This window comes from Colletotrichum phormii (assembly GCF_030913505.1).
Source record: "Colletotrichum phormii strain CBS 102054 chromosome Unknown BDP81scaffold_8, whole genome shotgun sequence".
Lineage (NCBI taxonomy): Eukaryota > Fungi > Ascomycota > Sordariomycetes > Glomerellales > Glomerellaceae > Colletotrichum > Colletotrichum phormii.
In genome coordinates this window covers 22,788-42,984 of record NW_026851450.1, presented here as the reverse complement: position 1 = coordinate 42,984, position 20,197 = coordinate 22,788, and the positions used below count along the sequence as shown (strand labels likewise).

General features: G+C 53.5%; 8 protein-coding genes across 8 annotated transcripts; 4 read left to right on the top strand and 4 right to left on the bottom strand.

Moving 5' to 3' along the window:
- BDP81DRAFT_317117 (amidohydrolase) lies at positions 1-2,916 on the top strand (the record flags this gene model as incomplete). Its single annotated transcript, XM_060584226.1, has 2 exons — positions 1-1,182; positions 1,237-2,916. The coding sequence occupies 2 exons, from the start codon at positions 1-3 to the stop codon at positions 2,914-2,916; spliced, it is 2,862 nt and encodes a 953-aa protein (XP_060446059.1).
- Positions 2,917-3,481: 565 nt separating this feature from the next.
- Positions 3,482-4,445, top strand: BDP81DRAFT_448604 (Extradiol ring-cleavage dioxygenase, class III enzyme, subunit B; the record flags this gene model as incomplete). Its single annotated transcript, XM_060592316.1, has 3 exons — positions 3,482-3,521; positions 3,580-3,891; positions 3,949-4,445. 3 exons carry the CDS (start codon positions 3,482-3,484, stop codon positions 4,443-4,445), a joined length of 849 nt encoding a protein of 282 aa, XP_060446058.1.
- Positions 4,446-4,793: 348 nt separating this feature from the next.
- On the bottom strand, positions 4,794-6,159 carry BDP81DRAFT_460166 (uncharacterized protein; the record flags this gene model as incomplete). The annotated part of the gene is made up of 2 exons (XM_060593627.1): positions 4,794-5,760; positions 5,822-6,159. 2 exons carry the CDS (start codon positions 6,157-6,159, stop codon positions 4,794-4,796), a joined length of 1,305 nt encoding a protein of 434 aa, XP_060446057.1.
- A 3,768-nt stretch (positions 6,160-9,927) lies between these two features.
- BDP81DRAFT_285264 (family 61 glycosyl hydrolase) lies at positions 9,928-10,719 on the bottom strand (the record flags this gene model as incomplete). The annotated part of the gene is made up of 1 exon (XM_060583024.1): positions 9,928-10,719. A coding segment is annotated over one exon (792 nt), but the record flags the coding sequence as incomplete, so codon positions are not given.
- A 1,074-nt stretch (positions 10,720-11,793) lies between these two features.
- BDP81DRAFT_425251 (uncharacterized protein) lies at positions 11,794-12,674 on the bottom strand. The gene has a single exon (XM_060590197.1). The coding sequence runs from the start codon at positions 12,643-12,645 to the stop codon at positions 12,118-12,120; it is 528 nt and encodes a 175-aa protein (XP_060446055.1). The 5' UTR covers positions 12,646-12,674; the 3' UTR covers positions 11,794-12,117.
- Positions 12,675-14,283: 1,609 nt separating this feature from the next.
- On the top strand, positions 14,284-15,325 carry BDP81DRAFT_209746 (cytochrome c oxidase-assembly factor cox-23). Its single transcript, XM_060582649.1, has 4 exons — positions 14,284-14,652; positions 14,712-14,819; positions 14,914-14,941; positions 15,011-15,325. The coding sequence occupies exons 1-4, from the start codon at positions 14,570-14,572 to the stop codon at positions 15,056-15,058; spliced, it is 267 nt and encodes an 88-aa protein (XP_060446054.1). The 5' UTR covers positions 14,284-14,569; the 3' UTR covers positions 15,059-15,325.
- A 350-nt stretch (positions 15,326-15,675) lies between these two features.
- BDP81DRAFT_317938 (N-acetyltransferase B complex non catalytic subunit) lies at positions 15,676-19,030 on the top strand (the record flags this gene model as incomplete). Its single annotated transcript, XM_060584309.1, has 8 exons — positions 15,676-15,810; positions 15,870-16,154; positions 16,208-16,288; positions 16,341-16,430; positions 16,479-16,828; positions 16,877-18,006; positions 18,071-18,189; positions 18,245-19,030. The coding sequence occupies 8 exons, from the start codon at positions 15,676-15,678 to the stop codon at positions 19,028-19,030; spliced, it is 2,976 nt and encodes a 991-aa protein (XP_060446053.1).
- Positions 19,031-19,362: 332 nt separating this feature from the next.
- On the bottom strand, positions 19,363-20,082 carry BDP81DRAFT_317088 (increased loss of mitochondrial DNA protein 1; the record flags this gene model as incomplete). The annotated part of the gene is made up of 3 exons (XM_060584224.1): positions 19,363-19,673; positions 19,740-19,878; positions 19,945-20,082. 3 exons carry the CDS (start codon positions 20,080-20,082, stop codon positions 19,363-19,365), a joined length of 588 nt encoding a protein of 195 aa, XP_060446052.1.
- Between the last annotated feature and the right edge of the window lie 115 nt (positions 20,083-20,197).

Here is a 20,197-nt window from a genome sequence, read left to right as displayed (position 1 = left end):
ATGTTGCCGCCGTACAGCGCCGCGGACCTCCCGCTGCCCTCGGGCCCTCGGCACTCTCATCACCACAAGCGATGGCTACGACCTAGACGCAGCATGAAGCTCATCGTGGGGTGTCTCGCATTCATTGCCTTTGCTCAATGGAAACAGATCTCGATTCTGCCTTCCCGCGAGCCATCATCTTCCCTGTCTGCGGACCGTCTGCAGCAAGATTTGGCGACTTGCGCCAAGTTGCGACACAAGCCACAGGATCCAATTGGCCTCGGCCGAGAGAAGAACGCTCGTTACTTCGACGGTCAGCACCCGACACTCATCCGCAATGCTACAATTTGGGTTGGCGAAGCCGTCGAGGGAACATCGCCCGAGGACGCGCGCGCCGGCAAAGGGTACTCGTGGATCACTGCCGATGTTCTCATCGACTACGGTCTGATTCAAAAGGTCGAAGCTGACATCTCCCTCGACTCCCTTCCCAAGGATACCCAGATTTGGGATGCCAAGGGCCGCCAATTAACCAGCGGCATCATTGACATGCACTCTCACGCCGGTGTTGGTGCCCTGCCCGAGCTCGTCGGCAACCAAGATGTGAATGAGATGTCCAACGATATTACTCCCTACGTTCGTTCGATTGATGGACTCAACCCCCTCGACCCACAGATCCAGGTCATCAAATCTGGCGGTGTCACTACCTCGCTAGTCCTGCCGGGCTCTGGCAATAACATGGGAGGCGAGGCCTTTGTCATTAAGCACGCCGTTGGCAAACCCGATGGCCGCACCGAGCTGTCTGCCGAGGACATGCTGGCTGACCCGGATCGCAACTGGCGGTACATGAAGATGGCATGTGGAGAGAACGCGAAACGCGTGTATGGAAAAGTTGGACACAGCCCATTCTCCCGTCTCGGCGAGAGCTGGGAGTTCCGCCATGCCTTTGAGCAAGCAGCAAAGCTTGTACAAGAGCAGGACGACTGGTGTGCGGCAGCAGACAAGTTTGGAGTCGAGAGCCAGTCATCCTACTTGCCTCAGGATCTCCAGTGGGAAAGTCTCAGTGCTGCCCTGCGAGGTCAAGTGCACATCAACACCCACTGCTACACGATTCCGGATTTGGAGGCATTTGTCGACCACACCAACGAGTTCAAGTTCCCAGTGCGGGCCTTCCACCACGCCCATCAGACCTTCCTGGTTCCCGAGGTGCGTCTCTCCGGGTTGCTCGTATCTGATCTCATCACTAACAAGTTTCTGTAGATCTTGAAGCGCGTCTGGGGTGGTCGCCCCCCTGCTTCCGCGCTGTTTGCCGACAACATGTACTACAAGTCCGAGTCGTACATTGGCTCCGAGTACGCTGGCAAGATCCTCTGGGAGAATGGCCTTACCCCCGTGTACGTCAGTGACAACCCGGTCTTGAACGCCCAACATGTCCTCTTCGAGGCCGCCAAGGCTTACAGATATGGCCTTCCCTACCATGCAGCGCTGTCCGGTGTGACATCTGCGCCTGCCGAGTTGTTGGGCTTGGGCCAGCGAATTGGCAAGATCAAGCCAGGCTTTGATGCCGACATTGCTGTGTGGGACAGCGATCCTCTGAGTGTTGGTGCCGCACCTGTGCAGGTGTGGATTGATGGAGCTGCCCAGTTTTCTGATCCTTTTGAGCTCAAGAAGCCTCTTGAGGGCCCCATCTCTCCGGATTCCAAGCTGGCCAACACTACTGAGGACACCATAGATCTCGAGGAGGTTGTTTTCACTGGCGTTTCTAATGTTTGGCTGTCGGGCGAGGAGGTCAGGACAGCCAATGGCGAGGCTGTGAACGTTGTCTTCTCAAACGGCGATATCAAGTGCATTGGCGCCTGCTCTGAGGAGGTTGCGGCTGCCAAGTCTTCGTCTAAGAAGGTCATTGACTTGAAGAATGGCCACATCACTGAGTCTCTCACCGCGTTCGGCTCTCTCATTGGCCTCAACGAGATTGACAACGAGGCAGACACAGACAACGGCCGTAACCCCACTGGTTTCAGTCGTGGTCTTGACGGTCTTGTGCTTGACAACAAAAAGCTGCACGTGGCTAAGCGATACGGCGTCACCAAAGCCATCTCGGCGCCTAAGTTCACGGGTGGATTGACGCACTCTGGAACCAGTGTTGGTTTCAACACTGACGCCAAACACTCCCTCGAGAAGGGTGCTGTCTGGGCCGAGGACGTAGCCGTTCATCGTACATTGACTCTCGCTGCGAAGAGGGGTGATAATCCATCAATTTCTGACGCCATTGGCAAACTCCGACACACTCTCTTGGAGGCAGTCGCGACCAATGATACTGGATCGGATCCTTTCTCAGAGGCGGCCTACCTCAAGAAGGTGGTCAACGGAGAGCTGCCCTTGGTCCTGACAGTCCATAGTGCCGACACCATTGTCGCTGCCCTGAGAGTCAAGGCTACGGTTGAAGAGGCGTTGGCTGCAAAGAGACAGTCACCAGAGTTTCCCAAGCTCCGTGTCTCCATCATTGGAGGCGCTGAGTCTCATCTCGTCGCTTCAGAGCTGGCCGCTGCCGGGGTCGGTGTGCTTCTTGCACCTTTCCAGTCATACTCGTATACCTGGGACCAGAGACGTTCATTGACCGGCGCCCCTCTCACGAACGGTACCGCCATCGATACTCTCATCGACGCTGGTGTCGTCACTGCCATCGGCCTGGAGGAGGATTGGTTGATCCGTGACTTGGGACTGCTTGCCGGTATTGCACAGAAGAACGGAAACGGGCGGCTGAGCGAGAAGAACGCGTTGGATCTGGTTTCCTCCAACGTCTACAAGATTCTCGGCATTGAAGAGTCGCAGTCGAAGAGCGGCCGCCACTTTGCTGTGTACGAGGGCAGCCCGCTTGAGATTGGAGGCAGAATCCGTGCTGTCGGCAGTGGCCGTGACACGGTGTCTGTCTTCGTGTAAACGAGTCGTGGGAGGTGTCTAGGCCTACGTTTACGTCGGGTAGTCTTCGTTCACCAAAACTTGAAAGACCCATTAATGACTCGGGAAGTATTCCGATCCCGGTTCCGAACCGCGCGGGGAAGACAGTAATCCAACACATGATCAAACTGCATGGCGGCTCATTTGACAACTGATAGTGATATTGCAAATGTTCCCATTCTAAGCACATTAGATCCAGCTGAATCAGCTCTAGCCGTCCCGATTTGCCGCAGGGTCGTGGCGCTGATTCCTTTGACGTTGTGGTCCCGCGCGGGTATTACCAATCTGATCCCGGACGGTGACGATCCCGGCGTATCACCCTTTGACCAATAAGAAAGAACCAGAGCGAAGCCAACTAAACGGATACCGTTGCTATTTGAGCTTCCTGGTCCCCCACCATCCGTTGGGTTAGTAAGGGTCTAAATAGTCAGATGAACAGTATCGAATGACAACAGTAACAAGAACTCTGTCTTACTGGACCAGAACTCTACGATTTCGGAAAATCAACTGGACAAACAAACGAAATTTCAGAACATCATCTTCCACAATGACGCGCGCTGCAGCAATTTGCGTTGCGCACGGCGGAGGTATGCTGAGCTCGCTTGAAGGCCCAAGAAAGCTCCAGCGCTGACTTACACGTCTTAGGTCCTATGCCTGTTCTTGGTGACCCTGGCCACGCTTCCATCACCGCATCACTCCAGAAGCGCGTGCCCAAGATCTTGAAGCTCAACACACCAGACGCACCGAGAGCTATTGTGGTTGTAACGGCACATTGGTCAGAAGGCGCACCAACCATCTCATCAGGAGATCGCCATGACCTGTACTACGACTATGGCGGCTTCCCGCGGGAGGCATACTCACTCAAGTATCCCGCCCCGGGATCGCCAAGTGTCGCAAATGAGTTGAAGCAAGCTCTCGAGAAAGAGGGTCTCTCACCGGTAATGAACTCACGTCGTGGTAAGTAGAAGCAACGGCACGGACGCGGCAGTAGACCTAGATTAACGTTCAACTTAGGCTGGGATCATGGCGTCTTTATTCCACTCCTTCTCATTCATCCAGCCGCCGACATTCCAGTCATTCAGCTTTCAGTGCTGGCTTCCGAGGACCCCGAGGAGCACTTCCGCATGGGTCGTGCCCTCTTAGCGTTGCGCGACACCAACGTCGCCGTCGTTGGCTCGGGTTTTGCCTCGCTTCACAATATGGGAAAACTGCGGTCACTCATGATGGGAGATCCGTCAACGGCAAAGAAGATCAGGACGCAGGTCAACGAGTGGGGCAAGGAGTTAACAGACGCTGCACTCCTAGAGAAGCGGGAAGACCGTATCAAGGCGCTGTCCAACTGGCGCAAGTTCTCTCACAGTTACGACATGCACCCTCGCTACGGCGCGGAGCACTTCATGCCTCTGTTGGTATGCGCGGGTGCTGCTGACGACGAGGTTGGCCGGGCGTATAATGACGACTTCCTTGGCGCGGATATCAAGACATATTATTGGGGAGATGTACGTGTCTGATTATTCTAACTAGCACCTTGTTCCATCTATATGCCCATTCCCGGAGCGCCACTCCCTATCCGCATCTATCCAAGCGGATTGTGGTGAGGGTGAGATACTTCTCTGCCCTTCTATCCCATAATACATTTGACTCGTTATATCATGATTCTTCCAATGTCTTCCTAGCCAAGAACCCCGACGCCCAATGCTGATGGAAAATAATACAGTCCTCTAAGTGGGAAAACCCTCGAATGTCCTCCAGTCCCGTCCAAATAAAACATCTTTTGTGAGCGCAAAGAATACAGAAACTGGTGTAAAACATTACAAATGAGGAGGGTCATGGTAGCGTAGACCAAGTGAGACAAGTTGTCAAAATTTGCCTCCAATGCCCATGGCATCGACGACGTGGGACTCCTTTTCGACGACCCAGCCGGTTTGCACGTAGTTGGAAAGCCAACTGACTTCGCGTCCGCGGTGGCCATCGCAGTCACGGCATCCGCGTCTCGCCATCTCGAGTCCGGTGACACCGTCCATGACGCCGCTTCTACCACCGACAGTCGCTCCCAGACCGGTCCAGCTGAGACGGCGACTGTCCTTACGGGATCGGCGTGTCTGCGCGTAGTTTGCCATGGCAGCGAGCTCTCGCTTCTCAGCAATGTCGCGGTCGATCATCATGACGTAGTCGAGGATGCTGCTGGGTGCTTGTGGTGATGAGGGATCGGGGAAGAGGGCCGAGAGATAGTCCGTCAGAAGCATCACGGGTCGCTGGTCGGGAACCCAATGACCAGAGGGTTGAGGAACCTGGTTCTGGATCACGAAAACGCCGCCGCAGAATCGGCCGTCAAGCTTCTTCTGAACAGAACGGAGCACACCCATCTGCGCGAATGGGTCGTTGGCGTAGGCGAAGTGCTCGATGTGAGGACCACGGTCTTCAACCACTGCGGTGGATCCGTCCTCGAAGCGGGTAACCTTGCGGCTGGTTCCCCCGACAGGCGCTACGAATTCTGAAGCTGCGGCACCAAAGGTGTAAATCTCTAGTTTGGAGAGCTTTTCGGCCTGGATATCGGAGCAGAGGCGAGCAAGAACGTGTGCAACGGGGAGAGAGCCGTTGTTGTGGGCGAGTACAGCGACACGGTGAACTGCGGCATCGAGGAGGGCGGTGCGGAGCTCGGTGTAGAGGGCGCGCGAGGCTTGGGTTTCGAATGGGAAGCACCGCTGGATGGCGAGGAGGAGCATGTCGAAGGGTAGACCGTAGGTTGCCATCTGGATACCGCTGAAAGAGCGTCCGAAAAGGCGCGCGAGGCGAGGAATCGTGCATTGCGTGAGGTGGGTTGAGCTTCTCGGGTGTTAGTTGTTATGGGATCGCTGCTGAAGAAGGTGGAAGAGAGGGGACTCACCTGGTACCCATTCCACCAATGAAGATCCATCTCTCCTCGTCATCGTCGATGTCTGTCGTGCTGTTTCCGAACTCGTCGCAGCTGGACATGACTTCGTTTCCATTCATCAACCAACTCAGACCCAGAACCATGCTCATTGAGATTCCCAACCAAGCCCCGAACAGGATCCCCGGGAGAACGATGAATAAGGGGATGGCGAGTGTCACAATACCAACCTCGACGATGGCTAGACTGAGTTGGACGACAATGTCCTTGAGGTGGCTCTTGGAGAGGTGTTGACGGTGGTTGGCGACGTGTGTTCTTAGCGAAGCCATCAGACCCGGCATCATCTGCCACATTTCCCGTAGATCTTCATGAAGCAATGGCAAAGTCGGCTTCTGTGCTAGTGGTACGGTCCCACAAGCTCCATCGATGAGTGGCGGGATGTATGTTACTGAAGGTCCGCATGTCTTGATCGGTCCGCACGTGCTGTTCCTTGGTGATGTGCGTGGTGAGCCGGTGGGTGACTGGTACGATGGTGATCTCGATAGCCACGGCATGACAGGCGATGTTGTGGGAGATCTTTTCGCTGCTATGAACGGCATCGGAGCGAGTCTCTGGAAAAAATCAAAACGCAGGACGAAAGAAGGATATAGAGAGATGGTGGGTTGAAGGTAGGTATGTAGCTAAAGAGCTTGGAACGAAAGCAAGGGGGTTCGATCAAGAAGTAAAGTTTACACCCATGAAGATTCACATGCAACCCGGTGTTCTTTTAATCTTCGTTGCGTTGTTGTTGTTGTTGATGTCTCGTCGTTCACGCTGATTTTTAGTGCTTCCTCTCCCTTATCATTCCTCTTGCCGCTCGGGCAATCTTGTTGCAGACACCGGCGCAGAGCGCTTGTTTGGTGGCGCATTACTCGGCCAAATTCGCCCCGTGCCTTGACCATCTAGAATTAAGCCGTACCCCATTCGAGCCAGAGTGAGAAATTGGTTTAGGAAGTTTGTTTGGGTGTCGTCGGGGCTGGTGTGTTTACTTTCGAGCTCATCCCACTTACAAGAATTGTTGCGATCTCACGAGGGGTTCATCGGGCATTGTCTTCAAAGGGGCTGATTGGTGATGTCTTACACGACAAGTTGAACACACGAATAGTAGAACAAGAACCCCCAAAAGCTAGCCTCCATCAACCTTGCAGCCCTTCAAAGTCCTTGCAGCGGTCCGTCGAGTCTCATCCGAACTCTGAGCAGAATTCAGATGGCATTGATCACCCCGGCTACTCGGGTTCCAGAGCCGGGTCGATCCCGTTGCGGCTGGAAGCTGGGGTCTTGCAGGAAATTCTTTGGGACAAATGGTGCACCGAGCAACAGACTTCCACCTTGCAGCCCTAAGAGGGAGAGGCGCACAGAGGGGCCTATTTCTTCTGCCCGTCCTTTTTCCGCTAAGCCTCTTGAGTTCAGGGTTCTGGTGAGCCTCAGGGGAACTAAAAGGCGAGAAGGCGATGGACTGTAAGCCCGGTATTTTCGTCTAAGCTTTAGCAGCGCACTTTAGCCGCATGCTCCCTTACATGTGAAGTTCTGACGTAAGTTCGTCTAGTGTCCCGCGCCCGGCAGAGCACGTTTTTTTCTTTGTGCCCGGATGTTGAGCTTCGATCTCCGATGGGGCCGTGACTCCAGCGTAAGACTTCAGTCGAGCTTCGGCCCACCACTCAGCGATGGGAAGACGCGGGAGGACGAGAATCTCTGACACACTAAGTAAAGCCAATTGAGTCTTGACCCCCAATATGATAGCGAAATTCAACCGTTTCAAGATCCCGAAGTTCCTAATTGGCACGGCATCTGCGGGTTAGGAATGGAACACTAATAACCCCGGAGATATATGGGTCCCGAGACCCTCGACGACGACGCATATCAGGGCAGCGCATCCAAGGTGACCGCATGCATTCTTTGGCAAGCTGCCCCCAATCAGTATCTTTGCCTAGGAACAGAGATTCCTCAATTCCAGTGAAAATTTGCCTAGAACAGGAGGATCGGTTTGAGCTCTTTCTAGCCTAGGAGGTCAACGCCCACCTTCAAACACGAGGCGTTCAGCTTCTGTACTGGAAGGAGTCAAAGCACGGACTGAACGTGGCGGAGGCTTGCTATAGGCTGACCGTTATCCGTTTATCATTGATGGACTTGAAACTGTTTCTTTGAGACTGCCTGGTGCGTTGCAGAATGATTGTACATAGTCTTATGGGTATCCATCTGTGTTACTATGGCACTGAAGCCTGCGTGGTGGGGGTGAAAGCATGGCGGCCAAGCCGGCTCACGCGAGGCGTCTCTACCATGGTCTTGCCTAGCCTCCGTGAAGAATGCCATTGTGAATGGGGCAAAGAGGAACCGCGACGCTAATCAGCCGCTGCCAGCCACATGTTCATCATGCCCGACGAGTCCAACGCCATTATTTCAGATAGGGGTTGCAACTCCAGCAACCGCGTTGTCAGAGACGACACTCGTCGAACAAGGACTAAAGCCACGTGTGGCGAGATTAATTCGCTATCAGATTGACAGGTGTCTATCTAGTGATAATTACGTCTGCAAATGTATTTAGTATGGATGCAAACCACGAAAACCTTTACTAACCTTGAGTAGTGAGAGATGATGAACATGCCACTTTCCGAAGCCCACGAAATTTCAAGCTTGACCCCTGTCTTAGTGCACCATCCGATCTCGAGATCGGGATCGGTCAGGCTTTGCATTTTTCTCTTTCTTTGGCAGTCCTTCCCTTTAGTCCCGTTGTTTCCTTGAACTCGAGCTCCTGTTTCGCGAAGCGTTATACCGAAACCAATGCAAAACCCTGTCGGCGAGTCTCGCTCATTGTCAAACAATGCTCGATCAGACAACGTATTACGGCTTACAAGTGTCCGGAAATTTTTTGAATTTTTGAATTTTTGAATTTTTGAATTTTTGAATTATTAAATTTTTTTACCAACGACAATGTATAATCTGGGTCTCGTTCAGAACTCATAACTCGCCTGAATGGTCTATTCAACCATGAATATGATGTCACTCATCGCGGCGAATGGAGTAACCGCAATACGCAGGTCAGCAAGTTGCATGTTACGAGTTGAGTACGGAGTACGGAGTAGGAAAATAAGACTATTGGCCGATAGTTACGGAGACCGCCTGAGAATATTACAAAGTAAGGTGATTTGGGCGACCTGAAAATTTGTTGGCCGATCAGCAATAGCCATATGAAATACACCAAAAGAGCATGGATCTTGGGTTAACATCCTTCCTTGTCACCTTCGCTTGGCAGATCTAATTGCGACATTCTTTAGTCTTCCAATCTGGCCCGCGATAAGACCAGCATCAACCTGTAACGGCAATTGATGTTTTAATACGCGTAGCCAGTGGCTTGCCTCTCTGAGCCTGTGGGATGCCCGCACAAGTTCATTGATGGGCTGACGTGTTTCCGCTGGGGTGTAAAAGTCAACTTGGTATCATCAGGGGCTGCCTAGTGGGTTTGGAGAGTCATAAACTACGAAAGAAAATGCGAGAGTATCGGACAACATACTCGATATACTGTACGTACTCAATTGGGCAGTCTACAGCTCATGGTGGTCATTGCAAGGTTTTCTTTAAAGGTCACTTAATAGTAGAACGCTGAAATTCTGGTATATGCAGGCTTAATGCTATTCAAGGTACTATGTACAGGAATGCAGAATGTGAGGTCGAGTTCCAAAAGGCGGAAACTCATCCCTCTAGAACCGTGCACCGGGCATGACACAGTAAGCCTGGATTGCACATCTGGTGTCTATGATAAAAAAACAACTCCAACTTGAGACTCGTGAGACCATCATGGTTGAAAGGACCATCTATGACCGCTTAGTCTTACAACTCTTTCTTCTCCTCTACCAGCTTCGCTGCGCTGCACTAATTTAGTGAGCAGAGCGGCGGGCCTTGCGGGAGCGGCGGCGCTTGCAGCCGGCGCTGGGGGCCTTGGTAGGAGTAGCGACAGGGGCAGCAGCGGAGCTGGAGCTGGCAACAGCGGCAGCAGAGCTGACGGCAGTGGAGAGAGTGGTGGGCTGGGCAGCGGCGGCGGAGGTGGCGATGGGAGCAGCGGAGGTGGCGGCGGCGGCAGCGGTGGAAGAAGCAGCGGGAGCAGCAGCGGAGGAGGCGGGGGAGGAGCCGGAGCCGGAGCCACCGGTCCAGACCTCAGGGCCGGGAGCCTTGTAGGTGGAGGCATCGGCGCTGTAGAGGCCGAAGTGGATGCCGGCGTCGGTGTACTTGTAGCCGGTGGTGAAGTCGAAGTTCTGGGGGGGAACGTCGGAGCCGGTACCAGTGATCTCGAACTGGGCGCAGGAGGGGTAGAACTGAGCACCACGGGCAGGGTTGACATCGTAGGTGGTGTCGGACTCGTGGTGGGCAATGATCTCCTGGCGGATGAGGTACTTGCCAGCCTTCAGGGTAGAAGGAATGGTGACCTTGGGAGAGATACCCTTGTTGGCAACAAGAGTCTCAACAGCCCACTTGCCGTTCTCGTAGGTGGACTCCTGGATCTTGGTCCAGATGGCCTCAGCACCGCTGCCCTCAGTGTAGGGAGCGATGTAGGTGCTGATGGGACCCTTGTGGGAGAGGTCGATGATGTCGTCAGAACGGGTGTTGTGGTACCACTCGAAGGTGACGTCGTCACCAGCAGCGGCCTTGACGAAGCCAGTCTGGGCCTTGCCACCGTTGAGGTTGCAGACGATAGCGTCGCTGGTGATGTCCTTGACGGGGTTGTTGTTATCGGGGGAACGGATGTACTTGGTGGTACCGGTGCCGGTGGAACGGCCATCGCCCTGGTCCGCGCCGTTGACCCAGACGTCAATGACCATGGTGTGGGCGGCACAGGAGCCGATGAGAGTGGCAAGAGCCGCGGCGGTGAATGAGAACTGCATCTTAATGGTGATGGGGGAGTTTTCGGACGAAAATTGGTTGGTTCTGAAGTGAAAGTGTTATTGAGGTTGTGCTTAGTGAGCGTGGGCGAACGTCTAGTTCGTGAATGAGTGTATGGCACAGCCAACAAGAGAGAGACTTGAGTACAGGGAAAGAATGACACCGATGTGATGATGGAAGAAAAAGAGAGTAAAAGAGAAGGCGTGTAGGAGTAGGACGAGGGACCTTTATAAGACGTGTGTATGCTGTTACGGTAGTAGGTAATTAGAGCCCCATCCACAACATCTCCCAAGCCGTACGGATACCCATATCAGAGCCGTAGCCCATCTTTCCTGCTTCAATCTCGAATCATCTATGCCCATCTCCGACCCAGGCCCATCTCACTGCACTAAATCAAGGTAGGCAGCCAATCTAGGACTGCATCTCGCCCCCTCATCGCGCGGCTAGAGCTGGCGATTCCGTCAGTTGCCCAGCAAGACGGCCTGCCAGGGCCCCTGACATCCAAGTGGTCTTAGTCCGCAATACAAAGTGTTGATGTGGACTCGTGGAGGGCAGGGGCTTGCCCTGGCGGTGCGTAGACTACGATGGAGTCTTTCGTCTCATCCTCCTCTCCTGCCAAGAGCTGCAGGAACGCTGCAAGACGTAGAGAATGAGATGAGGCTAATGGGTCCGTGGGGTGTTTTGCCCGTGGATAAAGTGTTGGATCCCGCCAGGCCCTGTCAAGCCCTGCTGTTCGGCCGCAACCGAGGATGGATTCACTAATGAAGCCGTTGCGATTAAAGTGAGGATGGGGTCGTGAAACATGCAAACAGGGTGGCAGTGGATCGTGATGAGGCCCCTTGCAGCGGCGCGGCTAACCCAAACAACCTTCTTGGGCCTTGATTCCCGGGGTTGGAGCGACTGGAAGACCCGGTCGAGTGGCCACACCCCCTCCTAGTCTCCGACAGGGAAACCCTCGAGGGGAGTCCTCGCCATCCCCAAGCTGGTCAAGCACTCGCTTGAGAAACATGGTCGAACAAATGGAGACGTTCTCGTTGGTGGCTCGCTGCCTACTGGTGGACTTAGAACCACTTGACGGCTTGTCAACTTTGTTATCAGGACCCTCAGGGAGGTGGCATTAATAAAGTAGAATGCAGAAGGAAGCAGATAATCGCCCAGTTTCAGGTCATTGATGCACGACGCAACGCTAGCATCGGTCATCACAAGTCGGCCAGACACAATACCCAGAGCCTCAGGGTGCTACGTCGAATCGTGAATGAATAGCATAGGCCAGTCCTAAGAGTATAGTCCTGGACCTTGACTTGCTTGCCAGATGTCTTCATTGTCGAAATCGACGAGCTGATGAGGATTGGGCGTTGGCAGTATCATAAGCAAGGGCAGCTCGCCCACCATGGTACTCTTTAAAGCATATCCAACGGCGCAATGTTCTCAAGGGGTGGGTGCGTAAGAGCGGGACTGATGAACAGAGAATAAAGATATGGGGAATGGGTGGAGAGAGTGACACAGACAAAAGAAAGGAATCGTTGTGGGATCGAGAGAATAGGAGAGAGAGTAAGAGAGAAACCAGCGGAGAGTATTGCGTGAAAAATGTGTCGGAGCCGGGCCCGGACATGCACGTCAATCAATTTAGGGATCGGTTCTGGGAAGCTGGCTGGGACTCTGGGAGCCTCTGTTGAACCGAGCTGAGAAGCCAACCTGATCTGAGACGAACCGCGAGGCCGGTCTCTTGGTCCCACCCCCAACTTCCGAGCCATGAGGCATGAGCTCGTACATTTGATGCGAGGATCGGCTGAACTGGTGTGCTGTGTCTGTGGATGTGATATGGAAATGGAGGGTGAACAATGCGGTGACGATGATGGCATGTGTGTGCGTGTCGTCTTACGATCGTATGTTGCATCGTCTTCATCTTGCTGGCCACAGCACATCATTGCGACTCCGTGGTGTCTGCACTATGCTGGGCTGTAAAGAGGGCCGGCCGTTGAAAAGTCTAGCCGCTGCGGTGAGTTGAGCGGCGAGAACTAGACTATTTCCCTGCTCGGATTCCTGGCAGCCGCCGATGGCTACCGAAGAACCAAGCATGCGGGCAAACGCTCAAGAAAGATTCCTCTAGGGGATGGAAGGAATCTGTGGGGGGCGAGTTTGCGACTCGGCTGAACTTTGAAGAGCAAACTCGATGAAAAGGGGCCAGTCCCACCCCCCGGCTGGTGTGTGAAGACGAGTTGGGCATGCGGCGGTGGAGATTGAGTAGTGAAAAACCATGCTGGGTTCGGATGATGGGCCAACTTGGGGGCATGGCAAACTCATTTCGCAAGAACCTGGCAGATCCGCCCGGCGTTGGTGATGATGCTTGCTAGCAGGACTGCGGCGGTGCAAGTTTATTGAGTGGCCTGCGGAGGCGGTAGGCATCGGAGTATTTGCGTCCCGTCTGCAAATTTCTACCGTCCACCGCCCAATTCTTTGCGGTGTGAGTTAATAGGGGGCGGCCGAGGTGAGTACGAGTTGTGATTGTGGGAACTTTGGAAGCTCGGAAAGATTCCAGACCGCGGGTCTGCTGAATAAGGAAAACATCTTCCGCAGATTCCGTGCGTGGCCGGGGAGTTGACAAAGTCCTTTAAACGCGACGCACTCGTACCCGTACTAAGACTTGCCCTTTGGGTTGGAACTGAGACGGGAGTGTAAGGTATTAATAAGTCGTCAAAACTCTTCAGTTAGCTAGAGACATAGTGTCACACAAGCTTCAAGCGTGCCCGCGCTCGTGGGTGAGGATCGATGTGTGCCAGACTAAGACACGGGGCTTGACACTGACAGCGCTTCGAGCTTGTGTCAGATTGGCGATTGGTGTGGCTCTCAAAAGCAACGGTGTGTCTCTCTTACAGTTGCCCTCCACATGACGGTTCTTGGCAGCGACAAGTAAACAAGGTGTGTCTTTCATGCCGGTGGGTGCCGGTGGGAGGTGGAACTTGGGAGTGGACGTATGGGCAGCGGAGTGGTGTCCAACCAGGGGAAAAAAAAACAAAAAGACAAAAAGAGGGGGTTGTTTGCACCTCTGTCCCTATCTGTGTGTCTGCGTGAAATACGGTGCGGTAAGAGGGAGAGGAGAGTTGGGAAGATGGGTACTGGTGGATTATAAACCAAAAAAACATCGTGGACACGTCTTTAGGGTGGACGTAGAAAAAGAGGGACGAATGTGGTCAAAATAAACACCATGCACAAGAGCACCACTTGTTATCCAGAAATGCGGTGTACGGATACCTTAACAATAGAGTTATAGAAAACCTTGAACTCTATTGAGGAAAGACTTCTGTTTGTCGGCAAAATCGGCCGGGGACGGCATGTGTTGCCGGATTCCCACCCTTTGACACAGTTTTTGTTGGCGGCAAAAGTGAGCCGGTGCGTGCATGGGCACTGGGCAGTCAATCATACAAGCGGATCTTAAGGTTCACTTGCTGCTGGGCATTGCCCTGTGCTTGCTGCGAAATGGCATTCTGCTGCTCGTTGCACTTTGGCTTTTTTTTCCATCTCTTCTTCTTGGCAGCTGGGGGATATTCACCTAGCAAATGTTATGCTTTGCCTTAGTCAGCGAATTGGAGTTCGGACTCTTGGAGAACACTGGCTAATACTGATGCCTTAGAACTGAGACCCAAATCGCCAGGCATCAAGTAGCTCTTATCTTATCGCGGGCTGCACTGCTCGGATCGTAACGTCACCAACGCAAATGTTTGTCGCATTGCACCAGCACCGAATGCCAGCACAGCACGCCTCCAACCACTGCACCAATTGACTGAAACAATCAAACAATTGAAACCCGGCCGAATCTCTCCTACGAAACTGGACCGATCACTCTCAATCGAAATGTCCGAACCTCAGAAGCCCGCGACGGCCGCACCCGAAAAGGTCGACGAGACATACACTGAGAGTAAGGCCAAGTTCGAAGGGTAGGCCGCGCTGCTTGCCACATCCAACTTTGTGACAGTCGCTCAATCATACCATGCAGGAAAGCGAAGAGCGAGTACTTTGATCCTTGTCAAGAGCTTGCGCAGAAGAGCATCAAATGCCTGCACCGGAATGGGGGAGACAAGACCATGTGCGGAGACTACTTCCAGTAAGCGCGGGTTTCTATACGCTCTCTGTTGATCGGGGCTGTATTGGTCGCCCATTGAGCTGCAGGAGAAACCGGGGCTAACTTCATATCACAGAGCATACCGAGATTGCAAGAAGGCCTGGGTATATCACTTTCCCCCTTCCCCCCATTGGCATCGATAGCCATATTTTCAGACACTAATTCTATGACAGTTCGACAAGCTTAGAGAAGAACGAAAGGCAAAGGGTGCTTGGTGGTGATGTGAATGGATTCGATTGACATATGCCGACGCCGATATGATACCGAGACGAACCGAGCCGAATCACGTCGAGAAAGTCCTTGCAAGGGCAAGAAGATACGGCGTTGTACATTTTGTAAAACAACATGCATGCATGGAAAGGAGTAATCATGTGTATGAGTAACTCGGTCATGTTTCAAGATAGATACCAGCTCTTCTCTTTGGGTTCAATGGCTGCTGATGGAGCAAGCCTGCCGTGTGCCTGCATGCCCAGTCCAGGCAGTGCTACGGCCAGACTACTAGTCTCTGGATGCTCAAGAAAGAGCAATTGATGTGCCTGACTTGTTTATACCCTAAGGTAGTTCGAAAGTCTCCGTAGAACTCATGACCAGCTCCGGGCGTTTAGCCGTCAAGATCGGCCGGATCGGCGTCGGACCTTTGGGAGGAACGCGGCCGGGCCACGGCGCCGGAATCCTAAACGTGGGGAAAACCGGCATTTCGGGAAGAGTATTTACCCGAGCAACCAATCAAGCGACACAATCCCCATCCCTAAACGTCTCACAAGCTCCTGCTGCACTCTTACAGCACAGTGCCCCTCCAAAGCCAATTCTGCCCCGCCATCCGATCAGAAGCATCACCATGTCCTGGAACCGGCCTCAGCTGAGGAGCGGCACCGATCTGCAGCTGCAGTCGGCTTTCAATGACGGACAATGGGCCAACGCCATCCGTCTCGCTGAGCAGCGATTCCGGACATTCAAGGATCCCTATTTTGAGGTTTGCTCTCATCTCACCGCCAAACGTGACCCAAAAATAGAACTAACCACGTCATTCAGGCTGTGAAAACATGCGCCGAAAGTCAGTTGGACTCACCTTTGGAAAAGGCGTCACCCTTCATTGCCATCCGGAAGCTGGTTCAAGATCCGACCGCCGTGAGGGACCCTGACACTCTGGAGTTGCTCGAGTGGGCTTCCGAGGAGTTTATTGGGGACCAGGACTTTTCCGAGACCTTTGGCCCCTTGAAGCTGCGCTACGTCAAAGCCAAGCCCAAGGACAAAAATGGTGGTACGAGATGCCTGGAATCATGTCTGCTTCACTGGGACTTGGTCAGCGCACAGCAAGTGAGTTTGCCCTGAGCCTGTGAAGGACTGAAGATGCTGATGCGCGCAAACAGATCGCAGCAGTGCTCGACAAGTCATTTCCTCAAGAAAGAAGCTTCCTTTTCTGGAACATCGCCATAACGCATCTACTGGCAGTAAGTTTTCGGTAATGCCAAAAAGCCAAGAAACAGACTAATTCCAAACAAGACCAATGAGCAGTGTCCAGCTGGAAAGAAGCAGCTCTATGGCATGCTCGCCCTGAAGCAAATGCAGCGTGCTGCGCAATTTGCAGAACAGGTAAGGATGGTGGCAATAATTCACTACGGCGACTAATCTGGTTGATAGAGTGGCGTCGAGAAGAACGGCGAAGTCTCCGACCGAGCCATCAAGACAGAAGAAGAGATCCTCCTCTTCTACCGCATTCTCGAGGCCCATGGCTCCAATGCCGAGTGGGATGCAGCCCTGAAGGGCCCTACCCTTAACCCTGTCTACCAATTCAGGAAAGGACGCAAAGAATTGTTTCTGCAGGCGATAGAAGTTCTCGAGCGGAAGGGGCAGTGGAAGACTGTCTACGACCTATGCAAGGATTGTCTGTCAACGACGGACGAGAATCAAAAGCTGAGCCTTCTTGCTTGTGACTATGCGGTGTGGAAGAAATTCCTCAATGCCGCGGGCCAGATAGGACAAACCCAAGAGTAAGTCGAACCCCTTTAACGAATGCCGACTTTTCCTAATGTTAGCAGGACTTCTGCCGAGGTTTCCGAACTCATCAACCGCTTCCTGACTCAAGAGGGTGTACGATCCATCTACAAGCGCAACGTCCGCCTGGCAAAGGTGGAAGCTACGTTCCTCTTCCCCAAGACCACGCAGCCAGGCTCTACAGCCAAGTCAACCGAATTCGAGGAATTGCGTCAGTACATTGAGGTCGAGTGCGAATCGCCTGTCTGTTTCGACGACGTCAGGGGTTTTGTCGAGCGACTTCCGCCACAAGAGATCAAAGCCCTTGCGTATGAATTCCTTATTGGACTGTCAGAAGAGTCTCAGGACGCTGCGAGATCAGCATCTGTGAAGGCTCTTGCGTACAAGCTGCAATACCTCGGACTGTCTTCGCCCCAGACCCTCGTTCGTGTCCCGAATGAGGATGTCAAGAAACCAAATGATTGGAAGTGTATCACTTGCAACACCATCAACGAGTCACCCACCTGCACAGCCTGTGTCAAGAAACTACTGGAGTCAGCCTTGAGCCTGTACTCCTCCCTCATCAACTCCACTGAAATCGGCCACCTTGATTGTGTTCCGGAACTAGCTATCCTCGCAGCATCATGCTGTGTGAGGTTGAGCGGCGCCCACGAACGTGGCATCGACAACCCCACCTCGCTTTCGAAGAACAGCAGACCTGACCGCTTGCTTCAGGCTGCCCTCATCATCGAAGATCAGCTCACAAGGACACCAAAGCACACAAGACTTACACTGGTTTTGGTGCGCATCTACCTAGTGCTGGGATGCGCTTCCCGTGCTCGTGAAGTGTGGGATACCACAGACGTGAAGCGCACCATTATCGATTCTCTTGGCCCCTACTTCTTCGACCGCCTATCAACCATTGCGCCAACTTTGGTTCTTCCGCCAAACAGACCTGAGAGAGGACTCATGCAGGGACTGAAATCTCATTACCGGACGTCTCTCAAGCTGAGAATGCCTAGAAGGCTGGCTGATGCTTTTGAAGCTGAGAGTTACACTGCCATTCTTGATATACCCAGTTACACTGAGCGGCTGAGGGCCAGCTGCACGCTTGTGATGGGATATGTGGAGGAGTCTCAAGCTGCTAGAGCGCTGGATATCCGCAGCGACTCGATATTCGAAGAGCCGGCGATTGGTGAGTGATGTCCATACTGACCTCGATTCTCGTGTCATCCCCTAGTGCTGACTATCGTTTGTAGACGAAATCACCGACGGCTCTGTGCTGAACGAGGTAATCGACTACGGATCTGTACCTAACCTAGAGGCTGCCTCGAGCCGCCCTACATACGACGTTCTGCGGCTGGGCCCTGATCCATCGGTATGCCTCCTGCCACCCTACTGGATACATGTACCCTTTCTAACAATTCAACCAGAACCTGCGTTCCCACTTGGCTCTCGCTGCGGAAAGGTTCTTCGAGATCATGACATTCAAAGCCGCATCATCTTACAAGGTGGCCAACACCGCACAAACGACAGCAGCAGAGCTGACCTTCGTCCTGGAATCCCTCCAGCGCCTGGGCAATACCCTGAGTAGATTCCTTCACACTCGCGGCAAGAATCTTACGCAGCAGGAGGAAACTTACTACGAAGTGATTTCACTTCTGACTACCCTGATTCCCCTCTCCGTCTCCGCCAGTAGAAGCCCGCCGCCTCCCGAGCTTCTGGCAAGCATCGTGTCAGCGATCAAGTCGGGCCTGGAGGTCCTTCGCGCGCAAGCGCTCTCGACGCCAGCTGATGCAGAAGAGTCCACGTTGCTCCTGATGCTAGGCTCGCTGCATGGCCTGTCGATTCTTCGCGACGCTGCCGCTGCCGTGAAGCTGGCCACGTCTTACATCGTGACTTTCAACGATCGTGAGAAGGAGAGGGATCGCTCTGGGCAGAGCAACGTGCCCAAGGATGTCATGGTTCAAGTCAAGGCACTAGAGGCTGCAGCTGGCACTGCTTTCACGGAAGGCAAAGCGCGGGTTGCTCTCTTGAAGCAGGAAAGCAACACGCTGAACGCTAAGCTGAGCTCCTGGACGTTTCAGACAGAGTCTGGAGACGACGTATCAAAACAGATACGCGAGGTAGCAGGGTCTCACGTCGGTGTTTGGTCACAGCGGGTGACTGACAGCTGGCGAACGAACGTGAAGGGCTGGGAATCGGTGCGATGGGAGTAGACGCCTCATTTCATTCATGATGTAGCCCATACCCATTCATTGTTTTATTTCAAGTTACCTAGAGTAGGAGGCCATCACTCAAAAGCTCAGGAGCCCAAAAATAGAAACCCGTCATGCCGTACATCAAATGATTATTACGCCGGGTATGCCCTTTTTTTCCGTAGCGCCTGCCATCCCAAAACTCCACACAATGCTAAAGGGGCCACGCAAGCGGCCCGGGCCTTCCGGTAGGGCGGAAGCATATTCGTCTGATCACGCCTGTGGTTGGGCGGATTCAATGATGCCCCCGGAACCTCCTTCAAGTGGCTCATCACATATGATGCAGTTGCGGCCTAGTTGTACCCCGACTGACTTCCCCTCCTCTTGTGTTGGTTCTTGCGCTGGAACTCTTCCTGCTCTTCGCGCAGGGTCATCCAGACCCAGAACCAGCACAGCATTTCGAGGAAGGCAAAGGTCAAGAAGACACGGTTCTTGAGGCCGTCACCACCCCAGGTTGAAGGTGTATAGCGCGGATTATTCGACTGAACCGAGGGGTGGGCGAAGCGACTGCCGCCTTTCGAGGTTCCGCCATAAAGGGGGGACGAAGGGCCGAAGAGGAAGATGTAGAGGACGAAACCGAAGGACATGACCATGCGTGTCGGTGCTAGAAATTGGGCTGTGAGAGACTGCTTCGAACGATGGGAATAGGAATGAGGAGCATGTTGCTTACCCTGTGTTCCCCAGTGGTAAATCAACCAGACTTCTTCGGGCATGCTGAGGGTGACGAGGTCGCTGATGCCGAGTATTCCAAGCACAGCGGCGAGGAAAGCAAGAGCGGGAGACCTATTCTCGAAGCTTCGCGCATGGGGCTGAAGAAAAGATGTTAGCACGCGAAAGATAGAAAGTGAACCACGAGGAAGGCTTTGGAGACTGACCATGCCCATTGACTCGCCCAGCACATAGACCATCGCCTGGTCTGCGATGGTGGCCGGGTTCGTCAAGAAGAAGTATGCGAGGGTGACATGGAAAAGGGAGAGGGAGGTGATGATGGTTTTCGCTGATATGATCGCCATGGTTGCGGTTCCTTGCGATGCGCTGTATTCATCAAGGAGAGGAATTGAAGCAAGCTGGTTGAGAGAGATCGAGAGGGGGACAATTGACGTCGCAATCGCAGGCGCAGTCGCGTCG